Source organism: Thunnus maccoyii, chromosome 18 (assembly GCF_910596095.1).
Source record: "Thunnus maccoyii chromosome 18, fThuMac1.1, whole genome shotgun sequence".
Lineage (NCBI taxonomy): Eukaryota > Metazoa > Chordata > Actinopteri > Scombriformes > Scombridae > Thunnus > Thunnus maccoyii.
In genome coordinates this window covers 22,675,169-22,695,105 of record NC_056550.1, presented here as the reverse complement: position 1 = coordinate 22,695,105, position 19,937 = coordinate 22,675,169, and the positions used below count along the sequence as shown (strand labels likewise).

At 39.6% G+C, this 19,937-nt stretch overlaps 1 protein-coding gene across 4 annotated transcripts in view; it reads right to left on the bottom strand.

Moving 5' to 3' along the window:
• Nucleotides 1–8,981: 8,981 nt before the first annotated feature.
• Nucleotides 8,982–19,937, bottom strand: part of znf281a (zinc finger protein 281a) — a 113,730-nt gene continuing 102,774 nt past the window's right edge. For 3 of the 4 annotated variants that reach the window (XM_042393208.1, XM_042393209.1, XM_042393210.1), the window contains 7 exons: nt 17,688–17,842; nt 15,481–15,934; nt 12,623–12,715; nt 12,192–12,318; nt 11,071–11,154; nt 10,815–10,933; nt 8,982–10,666 (listed from right to left, as the gene is read on the bottom strand). In XM_042393208.1, coding sequence (XP_042249142.1) covers nt 9,032–10,666; nt 10,815–10,933; nt 11,071–11,154; nt 12,192–12,318; nt 12,623–12,715; nt 15,481–15,885 — 2,463 coding nt within the window. In that variant the 5' untranslated portion in view covers nt 15,886–15,934; nt 17,688–17,842 and the 3' untranslated portion in view covers nt 8,982–9,031. Of the gene's footprint in view, nt 10,667–10,814; nt 10,934–11,070; nt 11,155–12,191; nt 12,319–12,622; nt 12,716–15,480; nt 15,935–17,398; nt 17,608–17,687; nt 17,843–19,937 lie in introns of those variants that run through there. The other variant, XM_042393211.1, reaches the window with a different exon arrangement.

Genomic DNA, 19,937 nt, shown 5'->3' with positions numbered 1-19,937 from the left:
GACAATTATATGGAACATTTGCTATCAGCAAGTACAGATATGACTGATGGGAATGTCATATCTTTGCATAACGCATGTACAGAGAATGACAAGTCGATGCTGTTTCTAAAAAACTAAAAGTGACCATGCTCTTCTAGGACAAGGAACATGTCACCCAGTGCAGTGGTGTCACTCACTGACATGATTTTAATATTTTTTGGACAACAACGGAGGTCTATGGCGCAGAGGAATGTGATACTGTATATCAGGCTTTGGATAACACATGAGATTTATTGACAATAAGAAAAACATAGAAAATATCCAGCTTTATCCTTTAAGTTATCACCATTCATCCTGAAGTGGACACTAATACATCTGCACCATTCGGTTGTTGTCAAACCTTTCAATCAAAACCACAAATGTGAACCTCATGGTGGCGCTACAGAGGAAAATTCACCCAACTGGAAATCTCCACTAAATGTCAAGATGTGTCACTAAAAAACAAAAATGTCAACTTGATGGTAGTGCGAGAGGATAAAGTCAGATCACCAACATTATAAGAATATAGCCTCTGGGGACCATTAATGTCTGTATATAAAATTACAGTAGGTGGTGGACCGCCATCCCCAGAGTCATGCCAATACTAACGAATGGCTACCCAGAGACACCTGTACTGAATGCTTGTAAAGTAAAAATATATCGATACTGTTACACTATGCACACCAAGGAAATTCCATTCATATTTAGCAGATTCTATCATATTTGCTCAGGTGGTTATCAATGATTTTGACAATGGACTTCCCAGTGACCTACCCAAAAGTCAAACAATATGGAGCCTTATCAAATAAAACCTATCAAGAATATTTCCATACAACTATACTACTTACTAAAAATAATGGCACACATCTGATTCTTAAAATAATTCTTTTTTCCCCAAAACATGATGCAGCACAACTGCAAACTCACTTTATCACACATACTGTAGATTATGTTGATGATGTTTAATATTAAATCAAGATGATGATGATGATGATGATGATGATGTGAAACCATGCAATGCTTATTATTATGGAAGGTGATGTGGTTTGCAGTAAGAATAATCTGAACATATGAGACATGTCTCATAATTAGGTGAATCAAAATGTTTTTTTGGACAAAGTTTTGAAGATTTCATTCTTTTTTTTACAAGTATAACAGTAACTTCTCTTGTCAGACTTGTCTGAAAATGAGAACACAAGAATAAAATGTATTCAGAATGAAAACTTAACAAACCCTCCACAATGTCATTGCTTTTCTTCTTGTTATTATTGTGGATCTCTAAATGGGCTCCACCGTTTCAGGCAAAATTGGCTTTGTTCAGAAAAGCAAAGACAGATCTAAAAAAAAAAAAAAGAAAGAAAGAAAAACCTCTTATATTTCCAGCGGTTATGTAACCTTTGAGACAATGCTATGAAGGTAACATGCAATTTCTTCCAAACCTTTATTATTTGCTCCACTTGAGTTCAGTGCTTAAAAGTTTACTTCACCATAACTTTTTTCCCCCACTTAACCTCCGTAGCTTCTAGTCACGTATTTGGTTTTATTTGATGTTTTCTCTGTTGCTGACAATCCATTTGTAGCACTCATTCATTTTTGTGTCTTTAGAAAATTTAGTAATTGATCATTTTAGAGACAATGATTCTACTCTACAGACCTTCATGCCAATTGTCATTGAGAACTACTTATATTGCATATAGTGAAAGCTGATTTTCTAAAAATGATTCCCTATCTTTGCAGTTAACATCCTTGATCAACAAATCAGTGTTACTTCAGGGATGAAACAAGTTGAATATACTGCAAGTTCTTTAACATTGGCTCATTAAGCATCTAAAGTCTGTTTATGTCCTCCAACACTCAAAATGTGTTTTCCTCCTTATTCCTTCAGTTGGATGTTTGAGCGTCACTGTGCAGAATGACATATGTGAAGAGTGTGACACTAGGAAGCTGTTTTCACATTCATCAGCTGAAGGGGAAAGTTTTATACATTGTGATTGGACTCTTCAGTGATAAAGGAGATATCTTAAGATAAGATAAGACCATTTATTGATCACCCAAGGGGGGAATTTTGTGTTATAACAGCGGCAAAGACAGACAGCAAGATAAAAGTAGCCTTTTACAACAAGATAAAGTGCATGTAGTAATAAGTATAGTAATAAAAACTGTGCATGTAACTCTGGCTGAAGATGCTCCCCCTCAGCCACAGCTCCTCATAGAGGGGATGGGAGGGATTTCTCAGGATCTTATTGATCTTGTCCATCATCCTCCTCTCCGCCACTGCCTCCAGCTGCAGTCCAACCACAGTGCTAGCCTTCCTCACCAGCTTGTTGAGCCTGTACAGCTCCACAACCTCGATACCACCTCCCCAGCACACCACAGTGGAATAACAATGTGCTGGCCACCATCGACTGGTGAAACATCCCCAGTAGCCACACATTAAAGGATCGGAGTCTCTGCAGGAAGTACAATCAGCTCTTTCCCTTCCTGTATAGAGCCTCTGTATTGTTCTTCACACCCAGGAACTTATAGGAATCCACTATCTCCACCTCGTCCTCCTGGATGGTAAAAGGGATTGAGGGCTTCCTGCTCCTCTGGAAGTCCATCACCAGCTCTTTGGTCTTGGTGATATTGAGCTTGAGGTGGTTCTCCTCAGACCAACGCACAATGTTATTGAATGAGGAGGAGAGCCTCTGTATTGTTCTGCACACCCAGGAACTTATAGGAATCCACTATCTCCACCTCGTCCCCCTGGATGGTAAAAGGGGTTGAGGGCTTCCTGCTCCTCTGGAAGTCCATCACCAGCTCTTTGGTCTTGGTGATATTGAGCTGGAGGTGGTTCTCCTCAGACCAACGCACAATGTTATTGAATGAGGAGGAGTAGATGTAATTTTAAGGACTCTACTTACTTCTTTGTGGATAAAAACCATATCAGACACAAATTATTACTCAAAGTAGAGTATTTTATATGGGGGAAATTAATTTATCTCCAATAAGACATACATACTTGCGTCCTTCAGTGTAAAGGGCATCCTGCGCAGACCAGACTTACAGTATTAGAGAGAACTCCTCCACCACCAGGCACATATAATCAGCTCGTTATCAAAAGTGCACCAAACCGTGCCAGCTTTTTATGGCTAATAATATTTATGGTCAAAGATCCTGGTTCACACCAAGGTCTGGAGGGACATAACCTCACTATTATCAGAGCTATTACCTGTATTTGTTGTTCACACTTCAAATCCTCACACAAGCAACTCCTGCTGCAAGGACAGAACTGTAACCGATGGTTTAAGTGTGAATAATAGAGTCAAACACAGTTTATTTACGCTTCGTTTTACCACCACAAATGCGTATTGTTCTCTGCTGTTTCCGCACCAGTAAACAACATACCCTAAACATTCAGCGACTACTATTTCTGTATCTTCTCTCTGGAAATAGTGCAACCTCACTCTCTTCTTACGTGACTGACTCATTTTTTTTTTTTTTTTTTACAATTGTTTGATTATGGATGACACATTGCTCAGTGCTCATGTTGAAGAACAGCAAACAGATGACCAAATGATTAAATGAAGCCTGAAACTATGTGGCGCCATTCATTTTGAAACAAAACAGTCGACGTCTCCTAACTAGGTCAACCTGACTAATTATCAAGGAAGTATTTTCATATTGTTGTTTGTTTTATTCTGAGGCTGAAATATATGAATCATTGATGGTGACAGTAGGGGATTAGTTCATGTTTTAGTATTTGCACACACTTCAGACACAGTGTACAAGTCAAAAATGACAATAATATCAGGAAGAGGCTTGAGTACATGAATTGATACTTAATAACAGATAATAACAACAATAAAACTCCTGATATCCTTATCATAACAATCTGTCTACAATATTATTGAGTGAATGATGAGTATTTTACAGTAATGGTTCAGCTTGTACTCACATGGCGGTAAGTATTTTAAAACTAAAAACTATAATGTAGATCTTAACTAATTATCAAGGAAGTATTTTTCATTATTGTTTAACTAAGGTTTGGACTTTATCTGAGCATTTTAACATTAATGGTTCATTTCTCATCGCTACCTTTCTGATATATTCATATGATTTCATTTTCCATTTCCTAGAAAAAATTCAAATCTTTTTGCGTTATCTATGTTGCAAAAGTGCAGCTTTTATGACTCTGCTACGAGACGCTCCCGAGACATAACTTACGCAGCGGCGTATGAACAAATACACCTTGCTGACCTCACTCTTATCTCATGCAAATATGTGGAGACATTGCAACATTTTGCAATATCTTGTGTTTATTTTCAGCCTGACGACTGCCAAGACTAATTCCTGGCCTTTCATTATTAACCCAAGTGTCTTATTTCAGGACTGGACTCTAGATGAAAGGGTTTGCCGTTTTTTAATATTGTACAAGGACAGATTATTTATTTTCTGCTATTAATAGTTTACTCCATTCCTAGCTGTACCCATGAGCGAATATATTAATAATAAGTGACAAACGTGACAAATGACAAACTCACAGTTTTGTGTGTTTACTGCCCGTTTGCTATGATACGCAAATGAAAAAGACTTATTTGCATTCATATGACTCATATTACAGCATCATTAAAACTCGCTCCTCTCTTTTACTGCTAACGTTCCTCATTCCCTATCTCTCTGTGTACACAAACCGAATATGCAGCCTCTTTCCTGCTTTGAAGTTAAAAACATCATGCATGTCATTCAAGGAGAAAGAGAAAATCAGAGGACAGAAAGTTCACTAATTGTTTGGCAGGTCTCCCGTAGGGTTAACCTCAGCGTCTGTTGTGGCGTGTTCAGCCAAATACACCTCTTTGACATTCAGCTCAAAGAATATGGAGTGCTGTTTTATTGAGAAAAGCTGCTTCCATCTAAGCAACACAACTCCTTGGTTACTTAATAAAATCACGTCACATTCCTTCTGGTCACACCTTTACTATTCTTAAACTTTTATGGTTTTTCCTCTTTCCAGTCAACATTGAGTACAATACCTGCTTATCCATAATGACTCATGACGACGTAAAGATATTTGGATAAAATCAACAGAACAGAAACTTAAGCTCGTCACACCATTTCATTGAAAACGCAGTAATGTATTAACTGAACGAGATGGGATTGGCACTGAATCACAAAAGTTTTTAGGTGTGGACATAAGTATGCCGAATGCGTAAAGATGCAATTCATGTTTGCTCACAAAACACACATGAAATGCAGGTTTTATTGTGTGGTGACGGGAAAACAGACGACTTCTCTTTTCGATTTACGGAAGAAGGTAATTCCTCATACTAGTACTGAAAGCAGATGAGAAGTCACCAGTGTTTGTGAGAGAGGTTAAATTTATCCGGACGAGCGGTGGTGCTGTTGTGTAATCGGGTTGGAGGGCTCGTGAAGACCAATGTGGTTGAGTGTACAGGCCCTGAACCATATTTAGGGATGTAAACTGGTTTCTTATAATGTTTAGTTTAGTTTTACTGTATTACTTTTATTGTATTGCATAATATGAATCTATAGAGAACGGCATTTTATGTTTAAATGTATTTAATTGATTTAATGTAGGTTTAATGCCTTAGTTTTAATGTAATGATGATGTGATAATTATATGGGTTGTGTGGGATCAGTCCCTGTAATTGCACAATAAGGCATACTGTTCTCACATGCATATTACCATTTGCTGTAATTCACAGATCAGATAGATAGATAGATATTCCAAGTGTGCTCACACCCTCATATTTTCCTGTGGTGAAAATGTTGTCATGTCCATTTGGGGGTGGGTATTTTTTGTTTATATATTCACTTTGCACCATCTTATAAGATAAGATGAAGATAAACTTAGATGGAGCATTATGGTGGTGGTTTAGTGGGTGAATGTGGAAAAGCTCATGTTTGAAGGTTGAATTAATTTACAATGATGAATGTATACTACTACAGTTATCTTATACTGGTTTGAAGGGGCTGTATTTGATTTAAAAAAAAAAACAAGTAATGAGGAAAATTGGCATCTGAGCTATTTATTAAGACTAATTAGATTTGAATTTTTCTGTATTTCTGTTGCATCCTCAACCAGCTCTGGTTTGGTGAGAAAAGTTTAAAAAAGAAATAATTGCCACATTTCTTTAATGTGTTTTTCAATTAGCCTGTCTGTTAAGAGACAAATCCAGGCTGAGGTTAACACCCAAGAAAACCTGATATATATGATCAATAAAATGTAGAGACGAAGCACTAAAGCAGTAACTAAAAGTCCCACAGCATCCCGCTTCTAGAAAAACATCACCACCACCCAGTGGTGAAAATAAATACTCACATTAAGCTTCAGTAAGCCTCTTATGCACTAATATGCAGAGCAGATAAGCACACAGTCATTAACAGTAACCCATCAACACCTTTGATAAGATCTGATTCAAAGTAAAAATGCATCAAAATAACGCATCAACATCTTTATCACATATAGAATGACAGTGATAGTTTTTGATAACAGTATTTTTTATTGTTTTCTCCCTAATCAGTTTTAAATTCATTGGACAAGTACAGTCTTGTGAAACATGTCACAAGAACTTCAAAAGAACATAAAAATGGAGGATATCATCAGCTACAAAATTTGGCGGTGATAAAAAAAAAAAAAAGGGAAAGATAGATAGTAAAATAAAATTTATACAGGGGTCAGAATTATGTAAAGTAAGATGTAGTGTTTTGTACAGTTGTTGTAAACAATAAGCATATTGAAACAATATGGCAAATACGATCTGGAGGAGAGGAGGTCGAACTGAAGGGACTAAACACTGGTTGGCGTGAGACATTTGCAGAAACCCTTAAGCGACGTCGTCTCATCGGGTCACATAAATGTCATGGACACAAATGCTCAAAAATAGTCCCACAAAAAAAACATGACTTCTTTTTTTTTGTGTTTTTTTTCCTTTTACATACAACAGTATATCTGCTACATACATCAAACCTTCACTCCTTTGTCCCTGGTTTACTGTGATATGAGGTATATGCGAGGCCTTGTTCACCCCCTCAACCGTTCAACATGGCGACGTATTACTCGAGTCAATGTGATATTACAAGCGTTGCATTCGTTCCGCCATGTTTAATGATTGCTTCAAAAACAACAGGCCGTTGGAGCATAAAAGGGGTTTTAAAGACTCATTCAGCAGAGTGATATCTTTTTCCAGCACTCGTGGCCAGTTGTCGCTATGGAAGACAGCGCAGTTATTGTTGTCTTTACAAAGAAAAACAAAACAAAAACAAAACAAAAAAAAAAAAACGTACAGCATAAATACATTTTTTAAAAATCAGCAAGAGATTACATCTAACATTTACTAGACAATATCTTGCACCTGTACTTCTCAGGAATAGGCACCCAATTTCTACTGGGGACAAATATGCTCGGTACTGCCAGCACACATGAAAAGGTCGAAATGCATACGAGTTCTGGTCAGCCACCTTTTTTTTTTGCTCATACTGCTTATGGCTGCCTCAGTAACAGCTGAAGAAATACTTGATCACTAACACATTTGTCATCAAATTCATCGATAAAAAAAAAAAAAAAAAAAAGCAAAGCTTCTAAGTTGGGTAACAAGTCAAACTAAAACTAGGGGTTTGAATTACATTTACATTATCCCGATTAAACATCTGTATTTTAAAAGCCCCTCCCCTTCCCTCCCTTCCCCTCCCAGCTAAACCCTCCCTAAAAGTAAGGAGAAAGAGAAAATGTTAATGAAAAATCCCACTTTCACATATCAACCATGCCCTCCCGCCCCCCCCGAATCCCGTATAAACCATGCTACCCAAACAAAAGGGTATTCCCATCATACAGAATATGTTCAACCCCAGAAAACCCCCCATCTGCATATGCCCAAACAGCAACACGCCTCTTTCAAAAAAAAAAAAAAAAAAAAAAAAGCCAGTCCATTCCTGACGTTTGAGCTTCCTTGATCTGATGGGGTACTTTTAAACAATGTAAGAAAACGGCTCAAAGTGCTAATTGGATTCTTTTAAAGACATAAGAGAAATGAGGAAGACGACGAGGGCGGGATAAGGGGAAGGCCATTCTATCGCTGTCCAACAGCAACCTCTATTGGCCAAAGAACAGCCCTAACATCGCTTTTTGTTCTCCAAAAATATAACAAGGACAACATTTACCCCCTGAAACAGCCCTCACTCTCCCTCTACTTCAACTGGCAGTTCCCCAGAATGATTAAATCTGTTATTTTACATAATATATATTCTTATAAATATATATAGATATATATATATGGCCCTTATTGAAGAAAACATGAGTTTCACATTGACACGAAAGTACCATAATCTCTATATAGCCAAGTAGAAAGTGTTTTCAGTGTTCAAGTGAGCTGGCAGCAGTCTGTTTATGTCACACTCATTCAACAAGTAATAAAACATAAGAAAAATCCTCTTTGAAGTCGCAAAACTTACACTGAACCTCATATGCTTCTTCTTCTTTTCCACTTTTTCCTGAGTAATACTTTTAACCTTGTAACAGACAATAACTTCTATTTTTTTTTTTTTTTTTTTGCTATTTCAATTCTGGGCTATTCCCTGCCATCATGGTTATTTCCATTATTATTATTTTTTTTTACAATTGTAAAGTTGATTGCTCAAACACTTCAGCTCATTGGAAAAGAAATATGTCCGACGCTACTCTACGCTTACTTTAAAAAGTACTTTCAGTTCATGATTAATGACCAGACCTATTGTCACTAATATGACATGAATAAACAGTCAATACATATTTAACTTAAAAATGACAGATACTTAAAAAAAAAAAAAAAAAAAAAAATTGCATTTGCAGGAAGCCTTGCAGGCTCATTGTGGGGAGAGGAGTGGGCACAAAAACAGAGCATCAGTATAATTAAAATAAAGATGTCACTTAAAAAAATAATAATAACAATAATAATAATAATAATAATAATAAAATAGGAGCACTAAACAATTAACATATCAACTTTAATGACAGTGTTCTCTCCCTCTCAGGCTCTCATCTGTAGCTTTGGCTTGTTGGAGTTTTGGAACCTGTACTTACTGGCTCATTGACATCAGATAACAAACTACTATACCCTGAGAATTCAGACACAGGCGTCCTTATCCTGTGATGATCCACCTCCCCGCTAGAGTCAGTGCCGTAAGACAAGCCGCGGCCGTCTGACTTGAACTGGGAGCCAAAGGCCTGAGCAAAGTTTTCTATCTGGTAGGAAGGCTTGGAGGAGTCGAGAGAGGCCAGATCCTGCGAGGGGGTTAGAGGGTAGACCGCGGTGCCGTTCTTGACGGGAGGTTGGTCCTTCTGGCTGCTCAGGTCAGATGGGCTGATCTGGTAGGAGGAAGGGGGAGTGGAGGAGTGCTGCTTCTCCATCTGGTCGGTGAGCTCCTGAGAAGGGGTGAGCTGCTGGTGTGCGGAAGCCTCCAGGCTGCTCAGGTGGAAGCTGTGCTGTGGTGAGGAGCCCGTCAGCATCGCGAAGTGAGACTTTGGCACAGAGGAGGGCAGCGAAGGCGAGGCCGCTGAGTGGCCGAACCCACACTCCAGTGGGGAAGTAGTGTAGATGTTTTTGTCAGAGTAGAGGGGGTTGCCTGGGTGGGAACTGGTGAATGGTCCGGAGTTGGGGGGCCCGGGACCCAGAGGGAAGCTGGCGCTGTGGCTGGTGCGCTCCAGGGCCTGCAGCAGGAAGCGAGAGTATTCGTGCATCATGACGGTCTTGTCTCCAGACGGGCTGGGGACGTCTGTGTTGTGGCCGATGTCGGGACCGTCGGCCGAGTGAGGGTTCAGCTCCACGTGATGGTCGCCGATGTCGAAGTGGACGTCGTGGTGCGAGCCGTCGGGTTTCTGGGTGTAGTGGTCGAGGAGGCTCTGCAGCACCTCGTCGGGGATCCCTGACTTGTCCAGACTCAGAGGCGCGTCGCTGTCCAACACGCTGGAAACAACACCCTGAATGACAGACGGGTGGGAAGACAAGTGGCCGACGCTGACATCGTATTCGCTGTTGGTTCCTCCGGCCACCGCGGGCCCTGATGAGTTTGCATTGTTTGCTGCATGAAGGTAACGTCTCTTCTTGAGAAACTGCATGGCATCATCGTAGTTGCTGCTGGTGGGCCCTACTTTAGCCCCGTTACCCTGCATGAGGCCGAGACCGTCCATGCCCCCGCTCTGCTCCAACTGGCCCGCTTTGGCCTGCCCGAGACCCACTTTATCAAGACTTTTGCGATTGGCCTTCTTGAACGCCATCTTTGGAGCTCGGCCGTGGTGGCCATGCTGCATGCTGGGTCCTGGCTCAGTGGAGGAAGATACCGTTTGATTCTCCACGGAGTACTCGTGGATGCTGTAGCCTCCGGATACAGCATCATGAATGTGTGGTATCCTCATCCCTGCTGCTGATGCTGCTGCTGCTGCTGCTCCTCCTCCTGCATCCCCCTTCTTCTTCTTGCGCTCCCCTCCCTCTCCAGAATTTTTGGACCTTCCCCTCTTTCTCCCGGTATTCCCTGCGTTTCCCTGAGTGATTCCATAGCTGCCGTGTCCCATGTCTACACAACCCAAGTCCATCATCCCGGGATCGAGCCCCTTCTTTATGGCTTCTCCACAGGTTCGCTTGTGCTTAAGCAATCGGTCTGTCCTAGAAAAATACTGAACGGAACAAACACCAAATGTTGTCTTTAAAGCAAATAATGAAGAATGATCTTAAAGTTCTTGATGTACAGTATAAAAGATCGACCGAAAAGCCCTGTGTGTGTGTGTGTGTGTGTGTGTGTTTGATACAAAGCGTCTCACTAACCTGTTGGCAGGTCTCACATCTGTACGGCTTTTCTCCGCTGTGCGTCCTCTTGTGCCTCTCCATGTGGTACTTTTGAATGAATCGCATGTTGCACTGGTCACAGCTGAATGGCTTCTCTCCTGACACATAATAACAGCATCGTTCAAGGTTAGTTATCTTCTGGTTGATTGGAAACACGGCGTGACTCACAGGTTGCGTCAGGCCCTTTGGTGATATGAATGGGTTGTTGCTGTTTTTTTTTTTAAAAATCACTCACCACTGTGGATTTTCTCGTGTCTCTGGAGAAGGTACTTCTGAATGAAACTCATGTTGCATTGACTGCATCTGAAGGGTCTTTCGCCTGGAATGAAACCACAGAGATTTATATGGTGATGATGTTGAACCCCTCAGATGGACGTTAACGCTTCTGTGACAAGGTGCAAAATAACACAAGCATCTGTAGAATGTAATGCAATAATTAATACCATATTCTTTAATAAGGACTATGGGATGACTTGTCTCTATGGTAGTTCTTTACCAAAACTTGACACACATGTTGCAAGGCTGTTGCAATGGGTTGCGTTGTGTTTCACATACTTTCATGTCATTGTATTGAATCTATTAATCCAACATAGAAGTCTGAATTTTCTTTTTCTCACGACGTGACTGGATTTCATGACTATAAAAAGTTATCTTGTTATCTTGTTAAAAGGAATTTGTGAAAAGAGCATTAAGTAAAATGAAACATGCTGCATATCCTTCATCAGTCTAAATATCCAAGTACATAAAGGGATCAATTGCGCATGACCTTCAGCTGATATTCCACTTTTCAAAATCAATTTTCTAGATCACTGAACTCTTTTGTGACAACAGCAATTATCATGTAACAATTCATCATTCTGACACATTACACAAACGGGAAAGATGAGATTAAAATTAAAAAAAAAAAAAAAGACTGATTCTAAAATAACGATATCAGTCCTGTACTGACCCAGACCAAGGACGGATTTCAGACTTACAATTTGGGGTCAAAACTTAACAAAAAATTACACTTAATAGCGTATTAAAAACACATTATCCTAGTAGTTAAATACCCACTCCAGCCTGTCTATATCTGAGACCACACGTCTCTATAACTATCCAAAAACTGTAGAAAGAACCAGAACTGACGATATGTCTTTATGGATGACCTTTTTTAGGGTCAGGACAGCAGAGAAGCTCAAAACCTGGGATAACTTTAATTACCTTTAAATATTACATCCAAAAATGTGCTTATTTCAAAGCTACACATTGAGCTATCTGAAGACAACAATAAATAAAGTGTACTTTTGCTAATTATGCAATCCCCCCCCCCCCCCCCCTATGATCATCATAGTGGAAATAAACATGCCACAATACCTGTGTGAATGAGGACATGTCTGCGTAGGTGATAGGAGCTTCTGAAGGATGCGGTGCAGTGCTCGCAGATGTGAGGCTTGGTTCCTGGGGACAGGCTGCCTCCATCTGCGTCCAGCATCATTGATTGCTGTAGAACAATATCAAGAGAAACAGAGGGGTCAGATTCAGTCCAGACCTTCTTCTACGTCATCTGAATATAGAAGTATCATATGTTTATATTCTGTGGAACGCACCAGTATAATGAGAACTATCCATGTTGTTTTTAAAAATCTGAATATTAGAAGTGATTATTTTTAACAATATAAATTATTATTACTCTAGGAAATTATTAATACACTTTTCTTTGTGGTGATATATAATTGCTGATGTACAACTGAAGGACTTGAAAAGCCCAAATTTGACAACATATTAGATATATATGTATGACAAACCTTTGCCTCGCTCCGCTTCTTTCTTGGTCTACCCTCCTGTCCATCACCGTTTGACCTTCGACCTTTTCTCCCAGTGGGCTCCTGACTCGGCAGCTGCGAGGATGACAAAAGGGAGAGAGGGAGAGGCTGTGAGAGCGAGCCGTGACAAGGAAATTACTTGATTGAAGGTTAAGGGCCTTCAGTCTAAAACTGTCACGCAAACAAGTCCGTGTTTGTTGCTCGTGCAAACAAACAAAGCACTATGACAACATCTAGCGATTGTCTGTTGGAAAAGTCAAGATGTGGTTCTAGTGGGCGGGATCACAAAGCCTTAAATTTATAGCCCTTCTATGGATAAGCAGCCTGTAATTCACTGTGAGAGCTTTTCATTTACTACTATGGTATATACGCAAACTGTACACCTCACATGCTGCTGTACCTAAACTGAACAATCTGTGTGGACTATTAAGAAGCGGTTCCTTCTTTCTTTCTTCCAGTTTACCGTCCCGCTTTGCTGTTTCTATCTCAGTCGTCCTCACTGCCATATGGTGACTGACAGGCTAAATGTGGCTGCACCTGCTGTTCCTAAAAATCAGCCCAATCCGTAGAGTAAAAACAGGAGAAAATCAACTCAAAATGCATCAAATGTTTGACTTGATTTACTATGAACTCACAAGAAAAATATGAGAATAAGTGCATGAATAACTACTTGGAAATATTCCAAAAAACACTGACTATAGGGCATATTTCATAGCTGTCTTGAGAATATAAAATAATCATTTGAGCCTGGCTGAAAATGGAAATCTCATGTTCTACTTTCAGAACATGAAATTATCCTTGAATAGACCATTTAAAAAAAAAAAAAACTAAAAAAACTCTGGCACAGTGGAGACGATAATTCACTCTGCTTCTCATCATACTTACATCTAGAACCTGACGACCTCTGATGCCTGGCTATTGTTACAAATGTGTGGATGTGCGTAATTCTAATTGAATGGAGCACAAAAGAAGTCTGAAATGAAGTGCAAGCTCAAACAAGACAGCTGTGTCCTTGCCAAGACGTTTTCATTCACGCCAAGGCTGGATGACATCACCCTTTAAGCCAGAAAAAGAAAAAAAAAGGGAGGTGTGTGTGTGTGTGTGTGTGTGTGTGTCAGGGGGGGGGGGGGCTCATTTATATTTTGCATCTCAAGCCGTCAGTAGATTCATGTCACCATAACCTGTTTCAGACAAGCTCCTCCCCCTTCACCCTTCCTTTCCCCAGACTCCTCCCTCTCAGGCTTTTAAATTATGGCCTGTCTGACAAACATAGCAGAGGCTGTTTTTTGTGTTTTTTTTAGGGACAGACTAAATAAAAATGATTCCAAATTAGATCTTCATTGATTTTTTTTTTTGGTTTTTCAAATTCATCTGGGTTTAATATTTCTGATGTTTGATTCCACATTGGCCACATCCATCTAAAAACTGACTAACATGAATAACACAGTAACGCAATTCTGACTACAGTCTGAGCAATACAGGATATTTGAACCCCACACTGATATAGTGATATAACGAGCAATATCAGTCCTCTTTACACAAACGATAAAATAGATAAACATTTTGATAAAGTTCCCTTAAATTTGTTTTTTTTTTTTTTTTTTTAAACAATTGTGTCCAAGAACTATACTTTCCTTTTACCTTTGAAAAATACAGAATGGTGACACTGTTTCACACTGTATGTTTGGCATTTCTGTACTTTTATTTCCTGTCACTTATAGGCTGCAATGAACTAATATTGGACATTACACCGAGCTAGTCGTCTTTTTAAAAGCCCTGAAAACCAGATATATATATATATATTTTTTTAGATTTAATTTTGTATAATACTATTCCTCCGATGCCCGACACATGCTTTCATAATTGTTTCTACAGCCGTATCATCTGAAATGCTGATATGAATTTGTATTTACGTCACAGAGAGGAAGTGAAAAATCTAAACAGAACTTGAAGAACTTCCTTCAAATTCTGGAGAGCTCTTCATTTTGTGCTTGCACACTTTAAAAAAAAAAAAGTTTTCTCACATATCTTACACATGCAATTGTGTAAGATGTACCGACATCCTTTACTTACAGTATAAATGAAAACGTGAGGGCAAAACATGATGATGTGACAGAGGAAAGCTGACAAACAACATATTTTGACTACACTAGTATGATAACCGTTAGCTCATTTTTTAATCACATTAACGTGTAGCTTTAAATCTTAATTTATGACCTTTTAGCAAATGTATTCATGTTAATGTGGTTTTGAGTCAACAGCATAAGCTGCAGCAACAACAGGATGTCTCCTGTAAAACGGAGAAATATAACTTTACAGCTGCACTGATCAATACTTTCATATTAACAATTGATGAATCCACATATCATCCAATATCACACGACTCTGTAGTACCCTGGGCTTTGTGGAGCATTTTAGTGTCTTTCAGCTTAATGTTTCAGTTTTACAGCCTGCAATTTTAGTGTTTTACTTCACTCTCACTGTTTTCCTCAACACTGTTCCCCTAATAAACCAACTGTACACTGACCAGCAACAAACAGCAGACAGATTAAGTCAGTGACTATGTGGTGAACAAAGTGGATCATTTACAGTAGCAACTAAAGATACTGATATTTATCTCAGGAGCTGGTGGAGACCAGTGAATATTGGACTTGTGTGCGTTTGTTGCTCTGAGTTTACCAGAAATGAAGTTTATATGTTAATAATATCTCAATGTTGTTATTACAGCTTGTTCCACTGCGCCTACAAGGCAAAAAAGTCTAGTAATAACGCTTTAAGGAATCAGAATTACTTAAAACGAGCTTCCTCTCACGTTCTGGTTCCCCATCCGTGGTACTTACGTTGCCCATGTTGAGGTCATGCACCAGCAGGCCCTGGTTGTTACTGAGTGTCACCTCCAGCAGCTCTGTGCTCTTGCCCGGTCCTCCTGGGTACAGCGGCAGGCGATAATCATGCTCTGACAGTTTCTCCTGCTTGATACCCATGGCGTGAACATAGTCTCCTACCCCCGCACACCCCAAACCGCCGCCCTGAGTGCCCATGCTGCAGTCAGGCGAGTCACGCTCCTTCTTCAAGATCATTTCTTGCGGCGGAAGGTCCTGCATGACAGACTGGGCGGCCAGCCGGGTGAAGCTGGTCACCGGAGGGAGGTGGCTGAACATTATCATGCCGGGGCCGAAATTGGAGTCCATGCTCCCGTTGGAGCGGAGGAATTCATTGCCTAGTTTGTCTTGAATGATGCTCATGGTGAATGCCGGCGGGCAGGAAAACTATGGGGTACCAATCAGTGTCATCCTGTGAGAAAATAACAGCCACGATCAATGTTAAATACAATATTGGGTCAATGTGTGATTCTTGTAAGGAAGCGCAAATAAGTAGCAATCCATCTGCGTAGATACACACAAATAACAGCCAACAGACAACAATTATGGAGCCAGTTAAGCTCGATCTTCAGGAATCAGTGTCACGGCCTCTGATCTCACAACTGGGTGCTTAGTTGGATTAAAACCGATGATTTGTGGGTCAACAAAGGGCTGCAGTCTAGCATAACGACAAGTGGAAACAAGCAATAAACAGGAGCTAAACTGTACAAAATTCTCTCGGGTCGATTACAGTGTGTTTCTGTATATATATGATACAGTATTTTACAGGGCAAAAAGGTCATTGCGACTGCAACACTAGACACAACATGAGATGAGGAATGAGAGGATTGAAGTTGTGCGTTAATCTGTTTGATGGGCCTGTCTGACCCAGTCATCCTATTTGCATGAGCTTATCTGACAATGAGAGTGCACACAGACTGCATTAGAAAGACTGCTGGTGTAATTATGTAGCATAAACAAATCAAGCATGTTTTATAGTAGCTCTGAATGTAACGTTTCATTCAAGATTAATTTTGAAGAGTTCAGGTGGCGATGTAACATTTCGACATTTTAAATTGAATGGGATTAGCTTTGCTCAAATGTAAACAAATGCTGGGAAACGTGTCTCTTTCGTTTTATATGATTTGCTATTTTCATTCAGTTACATCGATTCGTTTTTTTTTTTGTTTTTTTTAATAAATCATAATTATATGTTCATGGATTAGCTTTCAAGGTCCCGTCCAGCTAAGTTAATGAATGCTATCTGACTGCTGCCAAATGCCTCCAGCTTTGATGATGCGCTAGCAGCAATAACCGACTCCGCTAACACAAAGACAACTTTTTCAAACATGAAACAATACTTCTGATCCTTCCGACTAACTCCTGCTTTCTCGAACATCTTACAGTAAATGAACACAGTGCTTAGTGGACCCCTGTGGTCTAGCGTAGTGTATTTTTTTTTTTTTTTTTTTTGAAAACTGCCATGCGTGTGTTCGCTTGGCAATTAGCTACCTAGCTAAGCATTTAGGCTAACCACTGTTGCGGGGCCCTTCTTCTTTGTGATGCGGGATCAGGCAATAATTAATATGGCCATGCAATAACAGCAGCAGACCTGCGCGGATGGACGCCACACCGTGCAGCACAACATGAACACACACAAAAAAAAACAGCCGAAGCGTGAAGACAGTCGGTGCTTTTCAAAACGTGTAAACAAAGTTTCGTTTTGTACTTTCGCTGCTGAAATGAAAGAAATGTGATCTTAGGGAGGCAGATATGACTTCACAGTAGCGTTGCGTTACACCAGACAAACAAAATCCGTGAGCTGGAAAAAATGATCAAGGACGAATGCTGGTTTGAGATATATATGTATATATAAAAATCAACATCGCTATCTTACACCGTTTCTACTTATTCTTCACTGCTTTCAGCAAGTTGGTTTCTTCGTTTCCTGCACAGTGAGCCGACTGTAAGTGATGGAGCGACAACACAGGCAGGACCCATAACAAACGGCCCACACAACTCCAGCGAACAATGATGCTCGTCCGATTAGCCGACACGGCTAACTTAGCAGGCTAACTAGCGGTACCGTCAGTGCGCTGCGCTTTGTTGTCTGTCCCGTACGAGGAGTTTCAACCGCTACAGCGACGGACTCTGCCCCAAACTTGGCTTTTATGAATTTCTCTTACCGGTGCACGACCATGACCCGCTGTTTTGGCTCGTGTTGTTCGCCCTCAGCTGTCCGTTTAAAAATCTAGAGCCAAAACATTGTTCTCCCGCAGCTGCTGGGTTCTTCCATCTTGCCTCGGCGCAGGGGATTCTGGGTCCCGCAGGCGGACGCGTCCTGAAGAGACGCAACAATAAAAAAAAAAAACTCACTGTATTATTACTATTCTTTATCATGTGTTTAAGTTCAGCAGAACTGAAATCAGATATACATTTAATCATAATATATACATATATATTGAAGTTGTATATATGCATAATTTCATAGTTATTAATAGGTTAGCCTGTAATTCCTGTATTTGTATGTATGTTGTATTTTAAGCACAGGCAGAAGAAGAAGAATTCAGATCATTTAGTAAAAGTAGAAATGCTGCCATGCAAAAAATACTCCATTACAAGTAGTTTCCTTGTCTTAAAATGTTAGAGTAAAACTGCAGAAGTAGCCTATAGAGAGATAGCTAAACTTATACTTGCAGTATACATAGTGTGTGGTTTAAAACACTATATAATATTTTATAAGATGATCATATGATTTTTATAGAAATCTAAATCTGCAACTAACTATAGGTATCCAAAAATTTAGCGAATATGGTAAAAAAAAAAAGTGCAATATGTGCAGTAGAGTAAAAGTATATACTAACAGAAAAAGAAAATACTCAAGAACCTTAAAATTTTTCTTAATTACTTGAGTAAATATAATTACTTTCCACCAGTGAGCATAGTTTACAGGTTAATGTGGAGAACATATCCAGTATACAGTGTTTTGAAAGAGCGACTAATAGTAATTTCCTTGTGTTGTCACTAACTTTCTTTACTAGTTTCTGTCTTCTTGCTATCTCTTCTCTTTCTATTAATGTTGGTCATTTCCGCCATCAATGAAAGGAGACAAAAAAAAAAAAACCCACCTTCAATGGCAGCAGTGAATAAAGATCCCTAAATTCAAATGACTGAGGCTGATTGTTCCAAATGCCAGAATAACGGAGCGAGTCCCAGACCAGGCCATTCAGATGATCATAACAGATGTATTTAGAAGTGAAGCTCTTAGATGTGCTGGATGAATGACTATGTATACATCTAAAAGCACATCAGAGTCAGACCTCGCACCCCCGCTCTTAATTGCCTTTGCTAATGAACCAATTAATTCAGAAAGCAGAGCGTAATTGAAATGCAGACAGTAGAGTAATGCAAAAAAGGTCAGCGAGTGCATTTTTGATGTCCCTGCTCCTTTCATATATCCATAATGGCAACCCACATTACTGACAGTGATATCTTTGAAATCACTCTCATCTTGGAGTGTTTAAATATGTATGATGGTGCGATGATGGTTGCTTGATGAACTGGAGCTAGTTAAAAATCAGTGAATAAAATTTGAGATAATAAATTAACTTGAAGGTAAAAAAAAAAAAAGTTAATCTTTTTCAGTTTGATTATAAGCAAGATCATCAAGTTTTGTCTTGGCTTATACCACATCTGTATGGCAGCGTAGCGGCCTATAACAACTGAATAAAGTATTCAGTTGAAGAGAGATTGTAAGCTTGTTTTATATGAGGCTTCAGCCATCTGAGATTTTTAACTAAAGTGGATATCTTCCACAGTATTTTAGTAAAAAAATCCCCTCTTTGTGTCTCGATGGACGGTGTTTTCCTGTTCAGCTGCAGTGAAAAGACTTGATTTGATTAATTTGGACGGCTGAAGTCTCATATTATCTTCAAATAGACTTTTAAATACGTTTTTGCACAGAAGGAAGGCTGTCGATTTTGTCCGCCATCACTTACATTGAAAGTGCATCATGAAGAGATCTCTTAATGCTCAGTATGAACAGGAGGAATCAATACAGCAAGAAAATCTCAGTGACTCTTTTTAAACTTGACTTGAGCATTTCTAATTTCTTGGCTACGACCCTTCACGGCTTATCAAAGTATAAAGCTGTTCATCTGATCTCATCTTTTTAATTTATTAAACTTAATGAAGAAAAAACACACTGTTATCACCTGATAACACTAACAAAACACTAGTCTGCCTTCACCATCTTTCTGTTATTTCAGTCCTCTCAGAGACAAAGAGAGGAAATCCTGGGTTTTTATTTCAGTGTCATCTACTGAGTCTTATATGTCAATCTCAGCTGAGGTTAGGAAATGTCAGTGTATGGCTCAACTTTCCAACAGTTCCCCCGCCATCAGCTGAGTGGATGACTGCACTGAACGGGACATTAA